Source organism: Mobula hypostoma, chromosome 8 (assembly GCF_963921235.1).
Source record: "Mobula hypostoma chromosome 8, sMobHyp1.1, whole genome shotgun sequence".
Lineage (NCBI taxonomy): Eukaryota > Metazoa > Chordata > Chondrichthyes > Myliobatiformes > Myliobatidae > Mobula > Mobula hypostoma.
In genome coordinates this window covers 123,340,717-123,357,324 of record NC_086104.1, presented here as the reverse complement: position 1 = coordinate 123,357,324, position 16,608 = coordinate 123,340,717, and the positions used below count along the sequence as shown (strand labels likewise).

At 55.2% G+C, this 16,608-nt stretch overlaps 1 protein-coding gene across 3 annotated transcripts in view; it reads right to left on the bottom strand.

Moving 5' to 3' along the window:
- Window positions 1-16,608, bottom strand: part of arhgef1b (Rho guanine nucleotide exchange factor (GEF) 1b) — a 130,893-nt gene that overhangs the window by 22,043 nt on the left and 92,242 nt on the right. For all 3 annotated transcript variants that reach the window (XM_063056708.1, XM_063056710.1, XM_063056709.1), the window contains 5 exons: window positions 7,496-7,680; window positions 6,021-6,167; window positions 5,537-5,619; window positions 4,929-5,054; window positions 3,925-4,039 (listed from right to left, as the gene is read on the bottom strand). In XM_063056708.1, the coding sequence (XP_062912778.1) occupies window positions 3,925-4,039; window positions 4,929-5,054; window positions 5,537-5,619; window positions 6,021-6,167; window positions 7,496-7,680 (656 nt within the window). The remainder of the gene's footprint in view (window positions 1-3,924; window positions 4,040-4,928; window positions 5,055-5,536; window positions 5,620-6,020; window positions 6,168-7,495; window positions 7,681-16,608) is intronic.

Sequence of the window (16,608 nt, the reverse complement as noted above, 5' to 3'; positions counted from 1 at the left end):
GGGGGGGGGGGGAAGGGTAGGAAAAGATATAATTGGCGGCAGGATCCTGTTGAAACTGGCGGACTTTATCACTCATGGGGCAATAGCTAAGGACACGAGGAACTCTATCCTTGTTAAGGTGGCAGGAAGAAGACGAGAGAGTGGATGTCCGGGAAATGGAGGAGACACAGGCGAGGGCTTGTGTTGGAGGAAGGAGAACTGCTCTTTGAAGGAGGAGAACAGCTCTGATGTACAGGAAAGGAAAGCCTCAGCCTGGGAAGAGCAGTGCAGGAGAAGCTGGTGTCATCCAATCCCCGGAAACAAATATATACTCTCTGGAATAACTTTTATGAAGATCAACTTAATATACATGTAATTCATTTACGATCACTAATGTATCCACAATAAAAGTCACTTAGTTAGTTCAAGTAATACAAATGATTCAGATAAACAAATCTTAACCAAATTCACAGTAAAACTCAAATGAAAATTAATCTGACTCTGAAAACTGGTGAACGGTAGGGCCCTTGGGAGTGTTTTAGAACAGAGAGACCTATGGCTTCAGGTACTTGGTATCTCTGCGAGTGATGTTACAAGGTGGTGAGGAAGGTGTTTGGTATACCAGTCTCCATCAGGCAGGGCACTGACTGTTACAGCTGGGACATCCTGCTGCAGTCGTGCAAGATACTGGCGAGGCCGCGCCGGGAGTATTGTGTACTGTTTTAGTCGCCCTTTTAAAAGGGAGATGTCATGTAAGCTGGAAAGAGCTCAAGGACGATTCACGGGAATGTTGCCAGGATTTGAGGGCCTTCAGTTATAGGGAGAGGTTGGGCAGCCTGGGTCTTTGCTTCTTGGAGCGTAGGAAACTAAAGGGTGATCTGAAAGGGGGCATAAATAGGGGAACGCATTGAAGTCTACTTTGCTAGGGAAAGGGAGCAAAAAGCTAGAGGTATAGGTTTAAAGGGTGTGAGGACACCCAGCAGGACTAAAAAACACAAGACCTGACAAAGGGCGGATGTGCTCCTTGTGAGCCAACAGCCATCTTCCACGGAAGAGATTAAAGCCTCACCAGGTAGCTACGAATCATATGCTGTGCACCTAGTTAGAAGAGACATGATGAACTTGGGCGCTGCACCGTGTGCCTGGACCTGCCCAAGGCCTCTGCCTAAGGAAGGGCCGAGCTTGAAGAAGCAGCCACGGCTGGAGGCCAACACGGCCTCGGGCTCGAGTTTGGCTGGGGCGGCTGCGGGCAGTGCCAAGGCGGACAGCGAGAACAAACTGGAGGAGAGGCTGTACTCGGTGCTGTTGCAAGATCGAAGAAGATGGAGGTGCATAGCCACCAACCCCAGATTCAGGACGGCACCCACTGACTGGCTGATAGGTTTAAAGTGAGAGGAGAGTAGTTTTAAAGGGACTTGAGGGGTAACTCGCTTTTTTTTGCTGTTTGCACAATTTGTCCTTTTTCTTGGCACGTTGGCGGTTTGATTTTTTTTCTTTGAATGGGTTCCATGGTGATTCTTTGTTTCGTGGCTGTCTATGGGAAGGCAATCTCAGGGTTGTATGCTATTAAATGTACTTTGAATCTTTGCAATTAATGGCTTAATGTATGGGGAGTGGCCAATCTCTCTTGGTCTGTACTTGTTAGGAGTTCAGAGGGGGCGGGAAATTTCATTGAAACTTACTAGATCCTGGATTGAGCAAATGTGGTGAGCATGCTTCCGTCAGCCAGAATAGAAGGGTGTCCCTTTAGAACAGAGATGAAGATGAATTTCTTCAGCTGGAGGCTGGTGAATCTGTGGAATTTATTGCTATAGGTGGCTGAGGAGGTCAAGTCACCGGGTACACTTAAAGCAGAGATTGATAGGTTTTAGATTGGTAAGGGGGTGAAGGGTTACAGGGTAAAGGTGGGAGAATAGAATTGAGAAGGAAAAATATCTCAGCCAAGGTCGAATGGTGGAGCAGACTCCATGGGCAAAATGGACTAATTAACTGGTTTATTTATCACACTTTTCCTCAAAAACAATCATTGCAATCAGTAGCCTGTAACTTCCCTCTCAGAGTCGAACTTTTGAACTGCCTGTATGACCTGGCAGTGTGAACGAAAGTCTCGTTGGTACAGGGCGGTTAAAGCATGGCATGGACAGGCCAAATTGAGGCAGTGGGGCCCGGGCCCAATTATGTGGAACAAGACAATTCTTGGCTGCTGGAGTGCACTTGGAGGCAATTTGAAGCAGCATAACCGAGGACAGGTAGAGTCAAGGTAGTGGGGCCTGAGGAACAACCCAGGGTTTGACCAATTTAAGTGCAGAGCTGAAATGGAAATGCTGCGCATGGTCTGAATTGAGGTGATGGATCCAGGGCCCACAGGCACATTGAAGTAGCAGGGCCTGGGGTTCAAGAGCAAGGAACAATCCGCTATTTGGCCAACTTATGCACTGGGCCAGATTGAAAAGGTCAGGGTGACGGGGTGGAGGCGAGGGACAGACCTTCAGCTTGCTGATCATCAATGTTTACTCATCACAGTGCTGAACTGAGATTGTGGCCTGCAACTAATGGGCTCCTGGATCAGCTATGACCGGCTTCGTGGCTGTGGACTTCTTCAGTTCTGAAAGTCACTTGCTTATTTTTATTCTTTGTATGATTGGTTCTCTCTTTGCACATCGGGTGTTTGACGGTCTTTTTTTAAAAATGGGTTCTATTGGGTTTCTATGTTTTGTGGCTGCCTGTAAGGGGATGATTCTCAATGTTGTATATAGTATCACAAACATGAGAAAATCTGCTGGTGCTGTAAATCCAGAGCAACACACACAAAATGCTGGAGGAACTCAGCAGACCAGGCAGCAGCTGGGGAAAAGAGTTAACAGTCGACGTTTTGGGCCAAAACTCTTCATCAGGACTGGGACTTTAGGCTCCAGAGGCCAAAAATGACCATGTATAGTACACATAATAAACGTACTTTGAACTTTGATCTCCGTTTCAGATATGATCTTAGATGCAGACAGCATCATACAGCATAGCAAATGGCCCTTGTCCACGCAGTCCACCCAATCATTTTAACTAATTTATTCTGACTGGTTAGATCATGCTCTGGTATGGCAATTCAAATGCAGAGGAATACAAGCGGCTGCAGAGTAGTGGACTCAGCCCATACATCACGGACACATCCCTCCCCACGACCAGTAGTATCTACAGGAGGTTCTGCCTCAAAAAGGCCCCCATCGTCCAGGCCACGCCGTTCCTCTCACAGCAGTTACAGAAGCCGGAAGGCTCACACTGGCAGGTATTCAGGAACAGCCACTGCCCTTCAGACATCAGGGTTTCGAACTGACTGGCACAACCCTAACCCTGCCTCAGCGATGGAACGCCTCTTGCACAATCACGGACTTGTCTCTGCTTCCCTCTATCACTCGAGTCATTGAGTAGAAGGGTCAGGTTATCTGACAGCTTTACAAAACTCTGTTTAGGCTGCATCTGCAGTTTTGCATTCAGTACTGGTTGCCATTACAGGCAGAGTGTGAACACTTTGGACAGGCTGCAGAGGAGATTAGCCAGGATGCTGTCTAGATTAGAGGGTATATGAACTACAAAGATTGGTTGGACAATTCGGGTTGTTTTCTCTGGGGTTTTGTGGGCAGCGAGACCTGATCAAGGTTAATAAAGTTGTGAGTGGCATACCTTTCTCCAAGGGGCAAAATGTATTAGACTAACAGATTCTTTGGTAGTAGGATTGGATGTGTGTTGGGAACACACCTGTTGATGTTCCACTGTACCTGTAAACAGTAAACTGTACCTGTTTACCTCGTGATGCTCCCCTTTGGTGGTATGGAATCCGAGATGGGACGGGAAATGTGTACCTGGTGATACTCCCCTGCAGTGGGATGGGTATGGGGCAGTACTTGTGTACTTAGTAATACTCCCCAGTGGAATGGGAAGAAGGGACAGTACCTGTGTACTTGGCGATGTTCTCCAGCAGCAGGGGATACTTGGTCAGCCTCTGCATCTCGATGGGGATAATATCCTTCAGCTGAAGCCTCCGGCACTGGGGGTTACTCTGGGCGTCCTGTAGGCAAGGGACACAGAATGAGGAACAGAGGAAGGGAGCAAGCTGGAGGGGGTGGAAGAGATGGCGGGGTAGGGAGAAGCAGAGAGGGAAAGGAGAGAGATGGACAGAGAGGAGAGAGAGATTGGGGGAGCAAGACAGCAACAGGGAGAATGAGACAGAAGGAGAGAGGAGGGCAATGAATGAGGGTGGTAGAGAGCTGCAGCGAGAGTGTGAGTGTTACAGTGAAAGATATTGGGTGACTTTAAGAGTATCAGTCAGAGAAGTCAATGAGAGAGAAGGGGAACATCAGGGAGGAGGAGAAGGGAGACAGAGAGGAGAAGGGTGAGAAGATGGTAAGGTGAGGGTGAAATGGAGGGGTAGATGGGGTGGTGGCAGTGGGCGAGAGGGAAGAGCTGTGAGTGAGAGGGGTGAGATAGGAAATGGGGAGATGGAAGGTGGGAGGCAGAGGGGAAAGGTGAGGGAGAGACCTGACAATAATTGGAGGAGCTGGGGTGAGTGGTTGGGTCTGAAGTGATATGAGGAGTAAATCTGCTCCCTTGCTCCTTCTTGGAAATGCGACTCTTCTTTCCCTGTTGGAGATCTCAAATTCCCACCGTCTCTCCATTATTCCGATGTCCTTTCCCCTCTGTATCTTGAGGACTTAAGATCCTTCTTCCTCTGCACCCACCCCCCATTTCCCATCCCCTCTCCCCAACAAATCTCATGCCCTCTCCCATTTCCTATCATCTCTATCTCCACCCCCACATCCCATCTTCCATCACTCTCTCTCCCCTCCCTTTTCTTCCCATCACCCAATATCCCATCTCCTCTTTCCCCAGATCCCTGGAGACTGAGTATCCCACTAACCCTCCTTCTGCCCCCACTACCCCGGAGGGTGAGTTCCTACCTGGATGAACTGGCTGAAGCGTGGATCCTTCCTGCTTTTGCTCTTGATCAGCTCCAGTGCGTAAGACTGCACGCTGCAGAAACGCGATGCAAGCTTCTTGAACCAGTCTCCCTCGGTCCCGTGGAACTGCAAGGGATGAAGACAGAGGTAGCAGCTGAGCAACGCAGCCTCACTGTTGTCCCCCACTGTCCTGCACGCGCCTCCGAGGTAAGCTCCCTTTGCTGTCCCGCACACATCCCCGATGTACGCACCATGCGCGTTCCCAATGTACAGACCCCACCTTGTCCCGCATGTGACCCCAACGTACGCACAGTGCTGGACGCTTGCTGTGCGCATTCTCAATGTATAGACCCCACGTGTCCCCAATGTACGAACGCCATTCAGCCCCCTGATGTATGCACAGTGCCGTATGCACCCCACACTGTCCCACGCAAGTCCTCGCTGTACAAGCCCCACATGGTCTCGTGCTCGTCCCCACGTTCCCTGTAGTGTTACCAGTATACAAACCCCGCCCTGTCCCTCGTGCCTCTCCAATGTACGCACAACACCCCGCACACCCTATATACGTCCCTGATGTAGGCACCCCACACCATCCCACATGCACCTACCATGGCGAGGAGGGTGTCGCCGATCTCCATCACCAAGTAATCATTGTCTTGACGAATCTTTTTCATGTTGTTGTAGAACAAGGCTGTGGCGTGGAGGGAGATGGGCAAGGGGTTAGTGGTGGGGAAGGGGGTACAGTTGCACAAAACACCCAGACAGATGGCAGTAGAAGGGGAACTGCGACCGCTCCCAGACCCAACCCGTACCTCTCACCCCTCCTGGCCCCATCACCCCATCCTATCACAGAACCCTCCTCATCACCGACCTCTCCCCCTCAACCTTTGCCTCCCCGTCAGCATCACCAACTGCCCCCCTCCCATCGTCCACTCCCTCACCCGTACCCGTATCCACACCTCCATCCCTCCCAATTTCTGCCCCTCCACCACCCCTCGCCAAACCCGCCACAAGACTCCCACCCTTGCCTCCCCAACAGCCTGCACCCAGCACACCTCCTGCACCCCAGCCCTCGAGGGGTAGGGGACGTACCGTGGACTTCGATCAGCTCGTCCAGGCTGGGGAAGATGCTCTGGAGTTCCGTGCCGGTGAGGATGCTCTCGGCCAGCATGCGTTGGTAGAATACCTCGTAGAGCACCTTCAGCATTCTCATATGGGCATGCTCTGTGATGAACAATTCTGAGGGGGACAGTGAGTGTCAAAGACTGTTCTCCCCTCTTCTTCTCCCCTATCTTCTCTTCTGTCGCCCTCCCCTCACACTACACAACTCTCCATATCTCCCCTCCCTTCACCCTACGCCTTCCATCTCCATTCGCCCTTCGTCTTCCATCTCCATTCTCCCTCCACCCTCCATCTCCCATACCCTGCTCAGTTCTCCATGCCACCCCTTCTATTTTCTCTCCCCCATATCTCCCTTCCTCCCCATCTCCACTTTTCTGTCTAGCCCATCTCTGCACCCTTCCACTTCCCTATCTCTGCACCCCCTCTACATCAATCTCCCTCCTCCATCTCCTATACTCTGCTCAGCTCTCCACCCCACCCCTCTCATCTCCCATCTCACCTCTTACCCATCATCCCTTCTCCATCTAGTCCATCTCCGTACCCCTCCACCTCGCTACCTCCCCTCCCCTCTCTTCTCCCATATTCTGCTCAGTTCTCCACCCGTCCATCTCCTCTCTGCCAATATCTCCCCATCTCTCTTTCTCCCCTTCTCTGTCTAGCCCATTCCCACATTCCCTCCGCTCCCCTCCATCTCACCCTCCCAGTCTAACTCCCTTCCCTCTTGCTGACCTACCCTCCCCTTCCTCCTCTCCCCTATCACCTCCATCTCCCTCTATCCTTCTGCCACCAAGACTAGGGAAGGGTTGGGAAGGATGCCAGAGGTTTGTGAATGGGGAGAGGTGGAAGTGAAAGACTGTGGGGGTTTGAGGAGGTTGGGGAGAGATGGAGAGGGGTCCAGTTGAGGGGAGTGCAGAAGGGAGCCATAGATATTTAGAGGAAGAGTGTGTTGGGGGGGGAGAGAAAAGGGGAGAAAGGTTGGAAAAGGAAGGAGGGAAGGTGTGTGGAAGAGAGGGGAACGGGAGGAGTGTGGAAGAGAGGGGAACGGGAGGAGTGTGGAAGAGAGGGGAACGGGAGGAGTGTGGAAGAGGGGAAGGGGAGGAGTGTGGAAGAGAGGGGAAGGGGAGGAGTGTGGATGAGAGGGGAAGGGGAGGAGTGTGGATGAGAGGGGAAGGGGAGGAGTGTGGATGAGAGGGGAAGGGGAGGAGTGTGGATGAGAGGGGAAAGGAGGAGTGTGGAAGAGAGGGGAAGGGAGGAGCGTGGAAGAGAGGGGAAGGGAGGAGTGTGGAAGAGAGGGGAAGGGAGGAGTGTGGAAGAGAGTGAAAGAGAGGGGAAGGGAGGAGTGTGGAAGAGAGGGGAAGGGAGAAGTGGGGAGGAGTGTGGAAGAGAGGGAGAGGGGAGGGAGGCGAGGGATGGGCTGTGTAGTGTCTCCCTCGCCCTGCACTCACCGTTGATCACCTCCTGCCGCTTGACCTCGGATTTCCTCAGCCTGAGGAGCTGTTCACCGCTGACCAGCTGCCGCCAGTTGGACGGCTCCGTCTCCAGCGGAGTAACGCGCGGCCCACTGTCCTCAGGCTGGGCAGGCAGAAAGGACGGCTGGCCGTCTGATCCTCCGCTCCCCCCAGGATCAACGCTGTGGGCACATCAAGGGCATTCTGTAAGCACGAGAGGCCAGTGGCAGCAACACACCCGGATGAACGGTGGGTGAGGGGGTGGTGGGGGAGTGCAGGGAGGTGAGAGAGAGAGAGAGAGAGAGAGAGAGAGACAGTGAGAGGGAAAAGGGAGGGGGAAAAGGGAGGGGGAGGAGGCTGGTGGGTGGTGGATGGGGGAGAGGAGGATGAGGGGGAGAGGAGGATGAGGGGGAGAGGAGGATGAGGGGGAGAGGAGGATGAGGGGGAGAGGAGGATGAGGGAGAGTGTGGGAGAGGGAGGGTGAGGGGTGAGGAGGGTGAGAGGTGAGCGTAGCAGGGCTGGGGTAAAGATTGTGGGATAATGGGTGGAGGGGTGGAGTGGTGGAGGGGTGTGGTAAGGTCTGGAGGGGTGGGGTGGAGGGGTGTGGTAAGGTCTGGAGGGATGGGGTGGAGGGGTGGGGTGGAGTTGTGGAGGAGTGGGGTAAGGGGTAGAGGGGTGGAGTAGTGTGGTAAGGGGTGGAGGGGTGTGGTAAGGTCTGGAGGGATGGGGTGGAGGGGTGTGGTAAGGTCTGGAGGGATGGGGTGGAGGGGTAGGGTGGAGGGGTGGAGTGGAGTTGTGGAGGAGTGGGGTAAGGGGTAAGGGGTGGAGGGTTGGAGGGGTAGGGTGGAGGGGAGTTGTGGAGGAGTGGGGTAAGGGGTGGAGGGGTGGAGTAGTGGAGGGGTGTGGTAAGGGGTGGAGGAGTGGGGTAAGGGGTGGAGGGGTGGGATAAGGAGTGGAGGGAGTGAGGGTGGGGAGGGGGTAGAGGGTGTGAGACAGGGAAACAGAGTGACAACAAAGAGTGAGGCACTGACAGTGAGGGAATGTATGGGGAGACGGGAGAGATGCAGACAGGACAGAGGGGGAGACGTGAGGGTAGAGAGGCCAGGAAACAGCCAGTTGCCGACAACCTTGTGAGTCAAATTGCAAGACAGACGGACGCAGGTGGCTGCTGGGAGGCAGACGGACACAGACGGCGAGCAAACGAGACGGTGTGACACAGCAGTGAGTGGGGAAGACAGCTCAGCACAGAGACAGACGTCTGCCCGCCCTGCTCGCACCCTGGCGCCGAGATGCCAATGTTGCCTCCATCCTGTCGCTACCTTAATCCTCTGGAACACACACCCTATTCTCTCTCACTCCCTTCCCCCTTGCATCTTCTCCCAGCTCAGTTCCACCAAGGGGTGTGGGGTAACTCACAGCAGCCATTTAACCACGCCACCCTCCATGCCTTTCCCTGGGATGTGGGAGGAAACTGAAACATCCGGGAAAACCACGGGGTCACCGGGAGAATGTAAGGAGATATGGTGCTTCACCAAAGCCTGTTGCAAATTTCTACGGTGGAGAGCATTTTGACTGGCGGCCTGCTACGGCGGTTCCAGGGCACAGGGTGACAAGAGGCTGCAGACGGTGGCAGACTCAATCAGCTCCAACACCGGTACCACCCTCCCCACCATCACGGACACCTTCAACAGGCAGTGCCTTAAGCAGGTGGCGTCCATCACTGAGGGATCTCTTCACTACCATCGGGGAGGAGGTACAGGAGCCTGAAGACACACATCCAACATTTTAGGAACAGCTTATTCCCCTCCCCCATCAGATTTTAATACAGTCCATGAACACTATCTTGCTATTCCTCTTTTGAACAATTCAGCTATTATTTCAGAATTTGCAGCAATTTGATGTCTTTATTCTGCACTTCTGCCACAAAATGACAAATTTCATGGCATATGTTGGTGACAATGCACCTCATTCGGATCCACGAAGAGAGTGCCTGAGATGGAGATTGAACCTGGGGTCTCTGGATGGTAAAATGAGCAGAATTCTTCCCACTTTCAGATCTGAGTGACAAGTATAGTTCACAGTACGGAAACAGGCCCTTCAGCCCAGCTTGTCCGTGCTGACCAAGATTCCCATCTAGCTACTCCTCCTTGCCCATGTTTTCCTGTCCAACACTCTTCTAAGTGTTGTAAGTGTGCCTGCCTCAACCACTTCCTCTGGCAGCTCGTTCCATAGACCCACCATCCTGAGTGTGAAGACGTTTCCTCTCAGGTCCCAAAATATTGACAATTAAGACTTTCACTCAATTGCATTCAATGTCACCAAGACCAGGAAACTGATTATGGACTTCAGGGAATGGAAGTCAAAAGAACACACACCAGTCCTCATTGAGCGGTCAGCAGTGGAAAGATTGCAGCTTCAGATTGCTGGGTGAAAAAGAATACGTGCTTTCACTGTATCTATACCCCTCCTGATCTCATATACCCCTGTCAGGTCACCCCTCAATCTCCAGGGAATTAAGACCTTGTCGATGCAACCTTCCCTTGTACCTTAGGCTCTGCAAGGCTGGGCAACATCCACATAAATCTTTCTAGATTAGTAACAATATTGAGGCCCTCCATTGGTTGGGGTTGACCATCGATGTTGTGTCCTATTTGTCCACGTTAGTTTAGTAACACCTTTCCTTATATCAAGGTGGCAGAAATGGTACACGTTTTTCCAAGTGTGGCATCAACAGCGACTCCGATAATGCCCACTGAAGTCCCCTCGCGTAATCTCGCCGTCGTGCGCTACATTTGGTCTTGCTTTGTAAGGTTCAGCCCATCTCACTATCCGACATCAGCCCAAGAGCCCTGTCTCCCCCTTACCCGACCGGATGCAAATTAAAACAAAGGGAATGCCTCGTACATACACTCACACACATACTCGCAAGACAGGTGGGGGGGGGCACAATTGAGTAGGGGATCTAAGCCTGCACACATGACAAGGTCCCAGAGCCCCACACTGGCTCCCATGCCCCCACATCCGCCATCTGGATGGGGTGGAGGGTGGGAACGGTGACTGAGGCCAGTGGGATACCCTGGGAAGGCTCGACGGACATCGTACATGGAAGGACTGGGATATTTAGGAGGAGAGGAAGAGGCGGATGGGTTTGGGGACAGGGACACGCGCTACTTGACCCCTGACTGTGCCAAACCCACTCACCTCCCCCAGAAGTGCTCCCCACCATTGACCTGTTAAAATGTTTATCCATTCTACCACCTTCAACTCTCTTTGCCTTTGATCCCTGTGAAATTCCACCCCCGTAGCCCTCCACATCCTTGACCTGTTGACCCTTAACTATTCTCACTCAACTCATCTAACCTTTAAACCCAGTGACTGTCCATGCCTAATACCGACCCTCTATCCCTTGACCTCTTCCCATCACCCATCTGCATCCCTTCCCTCTCCACATTTGAGCCCCACGAACTTCCAAACATCCCCAACGACCCTCCCACATTTAATCGTTGGCCCTCACACATTCTCCCATCAATCCGACTCCACAAACTTCTGCTCCCTCCAGTGACCCTCCCCACCCTTGAGCTCCTTCACCACCCACCCTGACCACTTTTGACACCCACTAACCTCCAGAGCCCACAATGACCCACTCCGTCCTAAACACCTGGTCGCCACTCAACCTCGACACGGGTGACACCATACCCTACATCCTCCCAGCAGACCCCCATGCTGACTCCTTCACACTCCCTGTCCCTCCACACCTGCTTAGCACCTGTGCCTCACCCTCCTCCCCCGACATCACCCCTGTCCATTTCTGCTCCATCCCCTCCCCACCTCTGAACCTCTGCAAATTCCTGAGTCCATTGACACTTGTTCTTGTCCTGGGATGACCCGCACTCACACTAATTCAGTCCCAAGAAGGGCTTACCCACCCATTTACCAGCCCACCCTTGACAATTCCCAACGCACTGATCTTTTTCCACACCCACCATCCTTATCCTCACCCCTGGGTCAACATTTGATGTTGGCGGGCTCCTCCACAAAATACTGACCTCCTCATTGATCTTTCTGGAACCCTTCCCTGCAAAAGTTTGACCCCTATCACCTTCCCCTCACTCTGCCCACGAACCCACCCTACCCCACCCAAGGGTGCCATGGCACCTACTTCTGACTCTGGAGGTCGGAGGCCCTGGCGGCTGCCTGGACGTCGACGTCACTGCGGGACCGGGGTTGCTTGCCCTTGGTCGTGCCCTTGTGCGATCGTCGGCGGTCACTGTAGGTGCGCAGGCTGGCCGAGCGACCCAGCTTCCCTGACAGTCTTGAGGGAGGTCAGGGTGGGGCATGTGGCAGCGGGGAGGGGGAAAAGAGTGGGTCATCTGTGGTCGAAGGGCGGGGCGTACGCGCCAAGAGGAGGAAGGGAAAGGAGAAAGAGAGAGAGAGAAATTGGGGGAGGGGAAAGGGGTGAAGGAGAGAGAAAGGAGAATAGTGGATGGACAGAGAAAGGGAAAGGGGAAAGAGAAGGGAGAGAGGGGCTGGCGGAGGGTGGAGAAGAGAGAGGGAGCGGGCGGGTGGCGAGAGAGAGGGGGGAGCGGGCGGGGAGAGAGGGGCGAGCGGGCGGGGGGAAGAGAGAGGGGCGAGCGGGCGGGGGGAAGAGAGAGGGGCGAGCGGGCGGGGGGAGAGAGAGGGGCGAGCGGGCGGGGGGAGAGAGAGGGGCGAGCGGGCAGGGGGAGAGAGAGGGGCGAGCGGGCGGGGGGGAGAGAGAGGGGCAAGCGGGCGGGGGGGAGAGAGAGGGGCAAGCGGGCGGGGGGGAGAGAGAGGGGTGAGCGGGCGGGGGGAACAGAGAGGGGTGAGCGGGGAGAGAGAGGGGCGAACGGCCGGGGGGGAGAGAGAGGGGCGAGCGGCCGGGGGGAAGAGAGAGGGGCGAGGGGGAGAGAGAGGGGCGAGCGGGCGGGGGGGAGAGAGAGGGGTGAGCGGGCGGAGGGAACAGAGAGGGGCGAGCGGGCGGAGGGAACAGAGAGGGGCGAGCGGGGAGAGAGAGGGGCGAGCGGGCGGGGGGAGAGAGACGGGCGAGCGGGCGGGGGGGAGAGAGAGGGGCGAGCGGGCGGGGGGGAGAGAGAGGGGCAAGCGGGCGGGGGGAGAGAGAGGGGTGAGCGGGCGGGGGGAACAGAGAGGGGCGAGCGGGGAGAGAGAGGGGCGAGCGGCCGGGGGGAAGAGAGAGGGGCGAGCGGGCGGGGGGGAGAGAGAGGGGTGAGCGGGCGGAGGGAACAGAGAGGGGCGAGCGGGGAGAGAGAGGGGCGAGCGGGCGGGGGGAGAGAGAGGGGCGAGCGGGCGGGGGGGAGAGAGAGGGGCGAGCGGGCGGGGGGAGAGAGAGGGGCGAGCGGGCGGGCGGGGAGAGAGGGGGCGAGCGGGCGGGCGGCGAGAGAGAGGGGGGAGCGGGCGGGGAGAGAGGGGCGAGCGGGCGGGGGGAAGAGAGAGGGGCGAGGGGGAGAGAGAGGGGCGAGCGGGTGAGAGGGGGCGAGCGGGTGAGAGGGGGCGAGCGGGCGGGCGGAGAGAGAGGGGGCGAGCGGGCTGGGGGAGAGAGAGGGGCGAGCGGGCGGGGGGAGAGAGAGGGGCGAGCGGGCGGGGGAGAGAGAGGGGCGAGCGGGGAGAGAGAGGGGCGAGCGGGGAGAGAGAGGGGCGAGCGGGCGGTGGGAGAGAGAGGGGCGAGCGGGCGGGGGGGAGAGAGAGGGGCGAGCGGGCGGGGGGGAGAGAGAGGGGCGAGCGGGCGGGGGGGAGAGAGAGGGGCGAGCGGGCGGGGGGGAGAGAGAGGGGCGAGCGGGCGGGGGGGAGAGAGAGGGGCGAGCGGGCGGGGGGAGAGAGAGGGGCGAGCGGGCCGGCGGGGAGAGAGAGGGGCGAGCGGGCGGGCGGAGAGAGAGGGGGCGAGCGGGCGGGCGGGGAGAGAGGGGGCGAGGGGGCGAGCGGGCGGGCGGGGAGAGAGGGGGCGAGCGGGCGGGCGGGGAGAGAGGGGGCGAGCGGGCGGGCGGGGAGAGAGGGGGCGAGCGGGCGGGCGGGGAGAGAGGGGGCGAGCGGGCGGGCGGGGAGAGAGAGAGAGGGAGCGGGCGGGGAGAGAGAGAGAGGGAGCGGGCGGGGAGAGAGAGGGAGCGGGCAGGGAGAGAGAGGGAGCGGGCAGGGAGAGAGAGGGAGCGGGCGGGTGGGGGGCTGGCAGAGAGAAGGGGTTCGGGGGGTGGGAGGGGGGCTGTGAGAGAGGGGGTGCTGGGACAGAAGGGGGGCCTGGGACAGAAGGGGGGGCTGGGAGAGAGGGGGTGCTGGGCAGGGGGAGCGGCCGGGCAGGGGGAGGGGGGAGGGGGCAGGCGGCCAGGCAGGGGGAGGGGACGGACGGCCGGGCAGGGGGAGCGGGTGGCTGGAGAGGGCATGGAGGAGAGAGAGAGTGGACGGGGAGAGGAGGGGTTCAGGTGGCTCGTGTGTCGGGGAGATGACTGGGGGAGACGGGTTGTTGTGGGGGTCGGGAACCGGCGGGTCTGGGACTGACGTTGATGGGGTGAGAAAGGTGTAGAGCTCAGGATAGAAAGCAGTTCCGTTTCCAAAAGGGGAGAATTGGAAGGTGCCTGGGCAGGGCGTTAGTTCGAGGGATGGGGGGTCGAAGTGGGTGACATCAGAGGGGAGTGGTGGAGTGGGTTATTTCACCTTCACTCCCCACTTCACCTGTCGATGCCTCACTACGTCGGGCGGGGGCGGGGTTTCAGTGTGACGCCACAGACACGCAGAATCTACAACAACTTCACCAACCTGGATTTCCTTCTGCAAATAAATATTGCAATCCATTAATAGGCACCCCAGAGGTGGGGGTAAGGAGAAGGGAATGGCAGGTAGTTGTGAAGGGCTTATGAACAAATTAATGGACAGGCCCCTAGCAGAGTGAGGAGAAAGGTGCTCTCAATCCTCCCCTTCCTTGCTGGCTCCTCCATGGAAAAGAATCCTTCAACCCTTACTGAGGGAGCAGATGAGCAGGAGATGGTGATTCAGTTCATTCCTAAAGCCCTGGGACGGGTAGGGGGTTGGGGGTGGGAAGGTGAGAGTACACCATGAGGGCCGGTTTGTTACCGCTTGGCTCTGAACGTGAGAGTGAGTGAGCATGAGAGAGTGAGTATGAGAGACAGTGAGCATGTGAGACAGTGAGTATGTGAGACTATGAGAGAGTGAGTGAGTATGTGAGAGTGAGTGAGTATGTGAGAGTATGAGAGAGAGAGAGAGTGAGTATGAGAGAGTGAGTATGAGAGAGTGAGTGAGCATGTGAGAGTGAGTATGAGAGAGAGTGAGTGAGTATGAGAGAGTGAGTGAGCATGTGAGAGTGAGTATGTGAGAGTGAGTGAGCATGTGAGAGTATGTGAGAGTGAGTGAGCATGTGGGAGTGAGTATGTGAGAGTGAGTATGTGAGAGTGAGTGAGTATGAGAGAGTGAGTGAGCATGTGAGAGTGAGTATGTGAGAGTGAGTGAGCATGTGAGAGTGAGTGAGCATGTGAGAGTGAGTATGTGAGAGTGAGTGAGTATGTGAGAGTGAGTATGTGAGAGTGAGTGAGCATGTGGGAGTGAGTGAGCACGTGAGAGTGAGTATGTGAGAGTGAGTGAGCATGTGAGAGTGAGTGAGCACGTGAGAGTGAGTATGTGAGAGTGAGTGAGCATGTGAGAGTGAGTATGTGAGTGAGAGCATGTGAGAGTGAGTATGTGAGTGAGTGAGCATGTGACAGTGAGCATGTGAGAGTGAGTGAGTGAGAGTGAGTGACTGAGTGAGTGCACATGCGTAACAGCAATCGTGGGCCTGTGTGAGCAGGTGCCAATAGATGTGCATGAGAGATTGTGCATGTGAGTGTGACAGTCTTTATGAGTGAACTAGTGTGAGTGTGAGTGGGTGAGGGTGAGAGTGACGGTAATTGTATGTGAATGACCTGTACATACACCCAGACTCTCTTTCACACACACACATACACAGATTCTCTCTCTTACACACCCATCATCTCTCACTAAGAAACACAGCAACTCTCTCTCTCACACACAGTCATTCAGCAAACTTCATACTCTCATCGACACAAAATACACCATTTTCTATACACATCCACTTGCTTGTGAACTGTCACCCACTGTCATACACACACTTGCTGAGACACATACAGTCCCCCCTCCCACCATATACAGCCAAATCATCTTGGTCTCTCTCTTATACACATACACACACTCACTCAGTATCTCTCTCTTACACACGCATCATCTTTCACACAAAAACACAGCGACTGTCAGAATCATTTAGCAAATCTCACGCTCTCATCCACAGACACCTCGCCACTGTCTGTACACACCCGCTCATCCCAGCATTTCTGAATGGTCCACACTCTCGCTCATTCTCTGGTGAACAAAATAAAAGTACAGAGAACAAAAACCTATTCAGAGCTAATGGAAAGAAGGAACGTATTATTAGTACAAAACTGAAAAGGCACTTCGAACCACGATGTCTACATTAATCCCTTCTGCCTACACCATGTCCACATTCCTCCATTCTCTGCACATCCATGTTCGTATCCAAGAGCCTCTTAAATACCCCTATCCTATCTGCCTCCATTACCATTTCTGGCAGCACATTCCAAGCACGTAGCACTCTGTGTACGAACACTTGCCCTGCACTTCTCCATGGAATATCTCCCTCACCCTCTAATATCAGACATTTTGGCCTTGGGGTAAAAGATACTGGAAGTCTACTCCATCTATTCTCATAATCTTACAAATCTTCATCAGGTCTTCCCTCAGCCTCCGCTGCTCCAGAGAAACAACCCAAGCTTGTCCTTATACCGCAGCTCAGTCCCATGTTAAGGAAGAAAGTCAGAGGAGAATGGCCGGACTGGTTAAATGTGACGCGTTCTGCCTGACCAGCTGACTTCTTCCAGCAGTTTATATGTGTTGCACTGGATTTCCAGCACCTGCACAATCTCTTGAGTTACAGAAACAAGCATTCCCCTCCATAGATGCTGCCTGACCTGCCGAGTTCCTTCAACATTTTGTGTGTGTGTGTGTTGCCCTGGATAAGCACCAAGATCCAGAAATGTTAAACTACACAGGCATATTTGCAC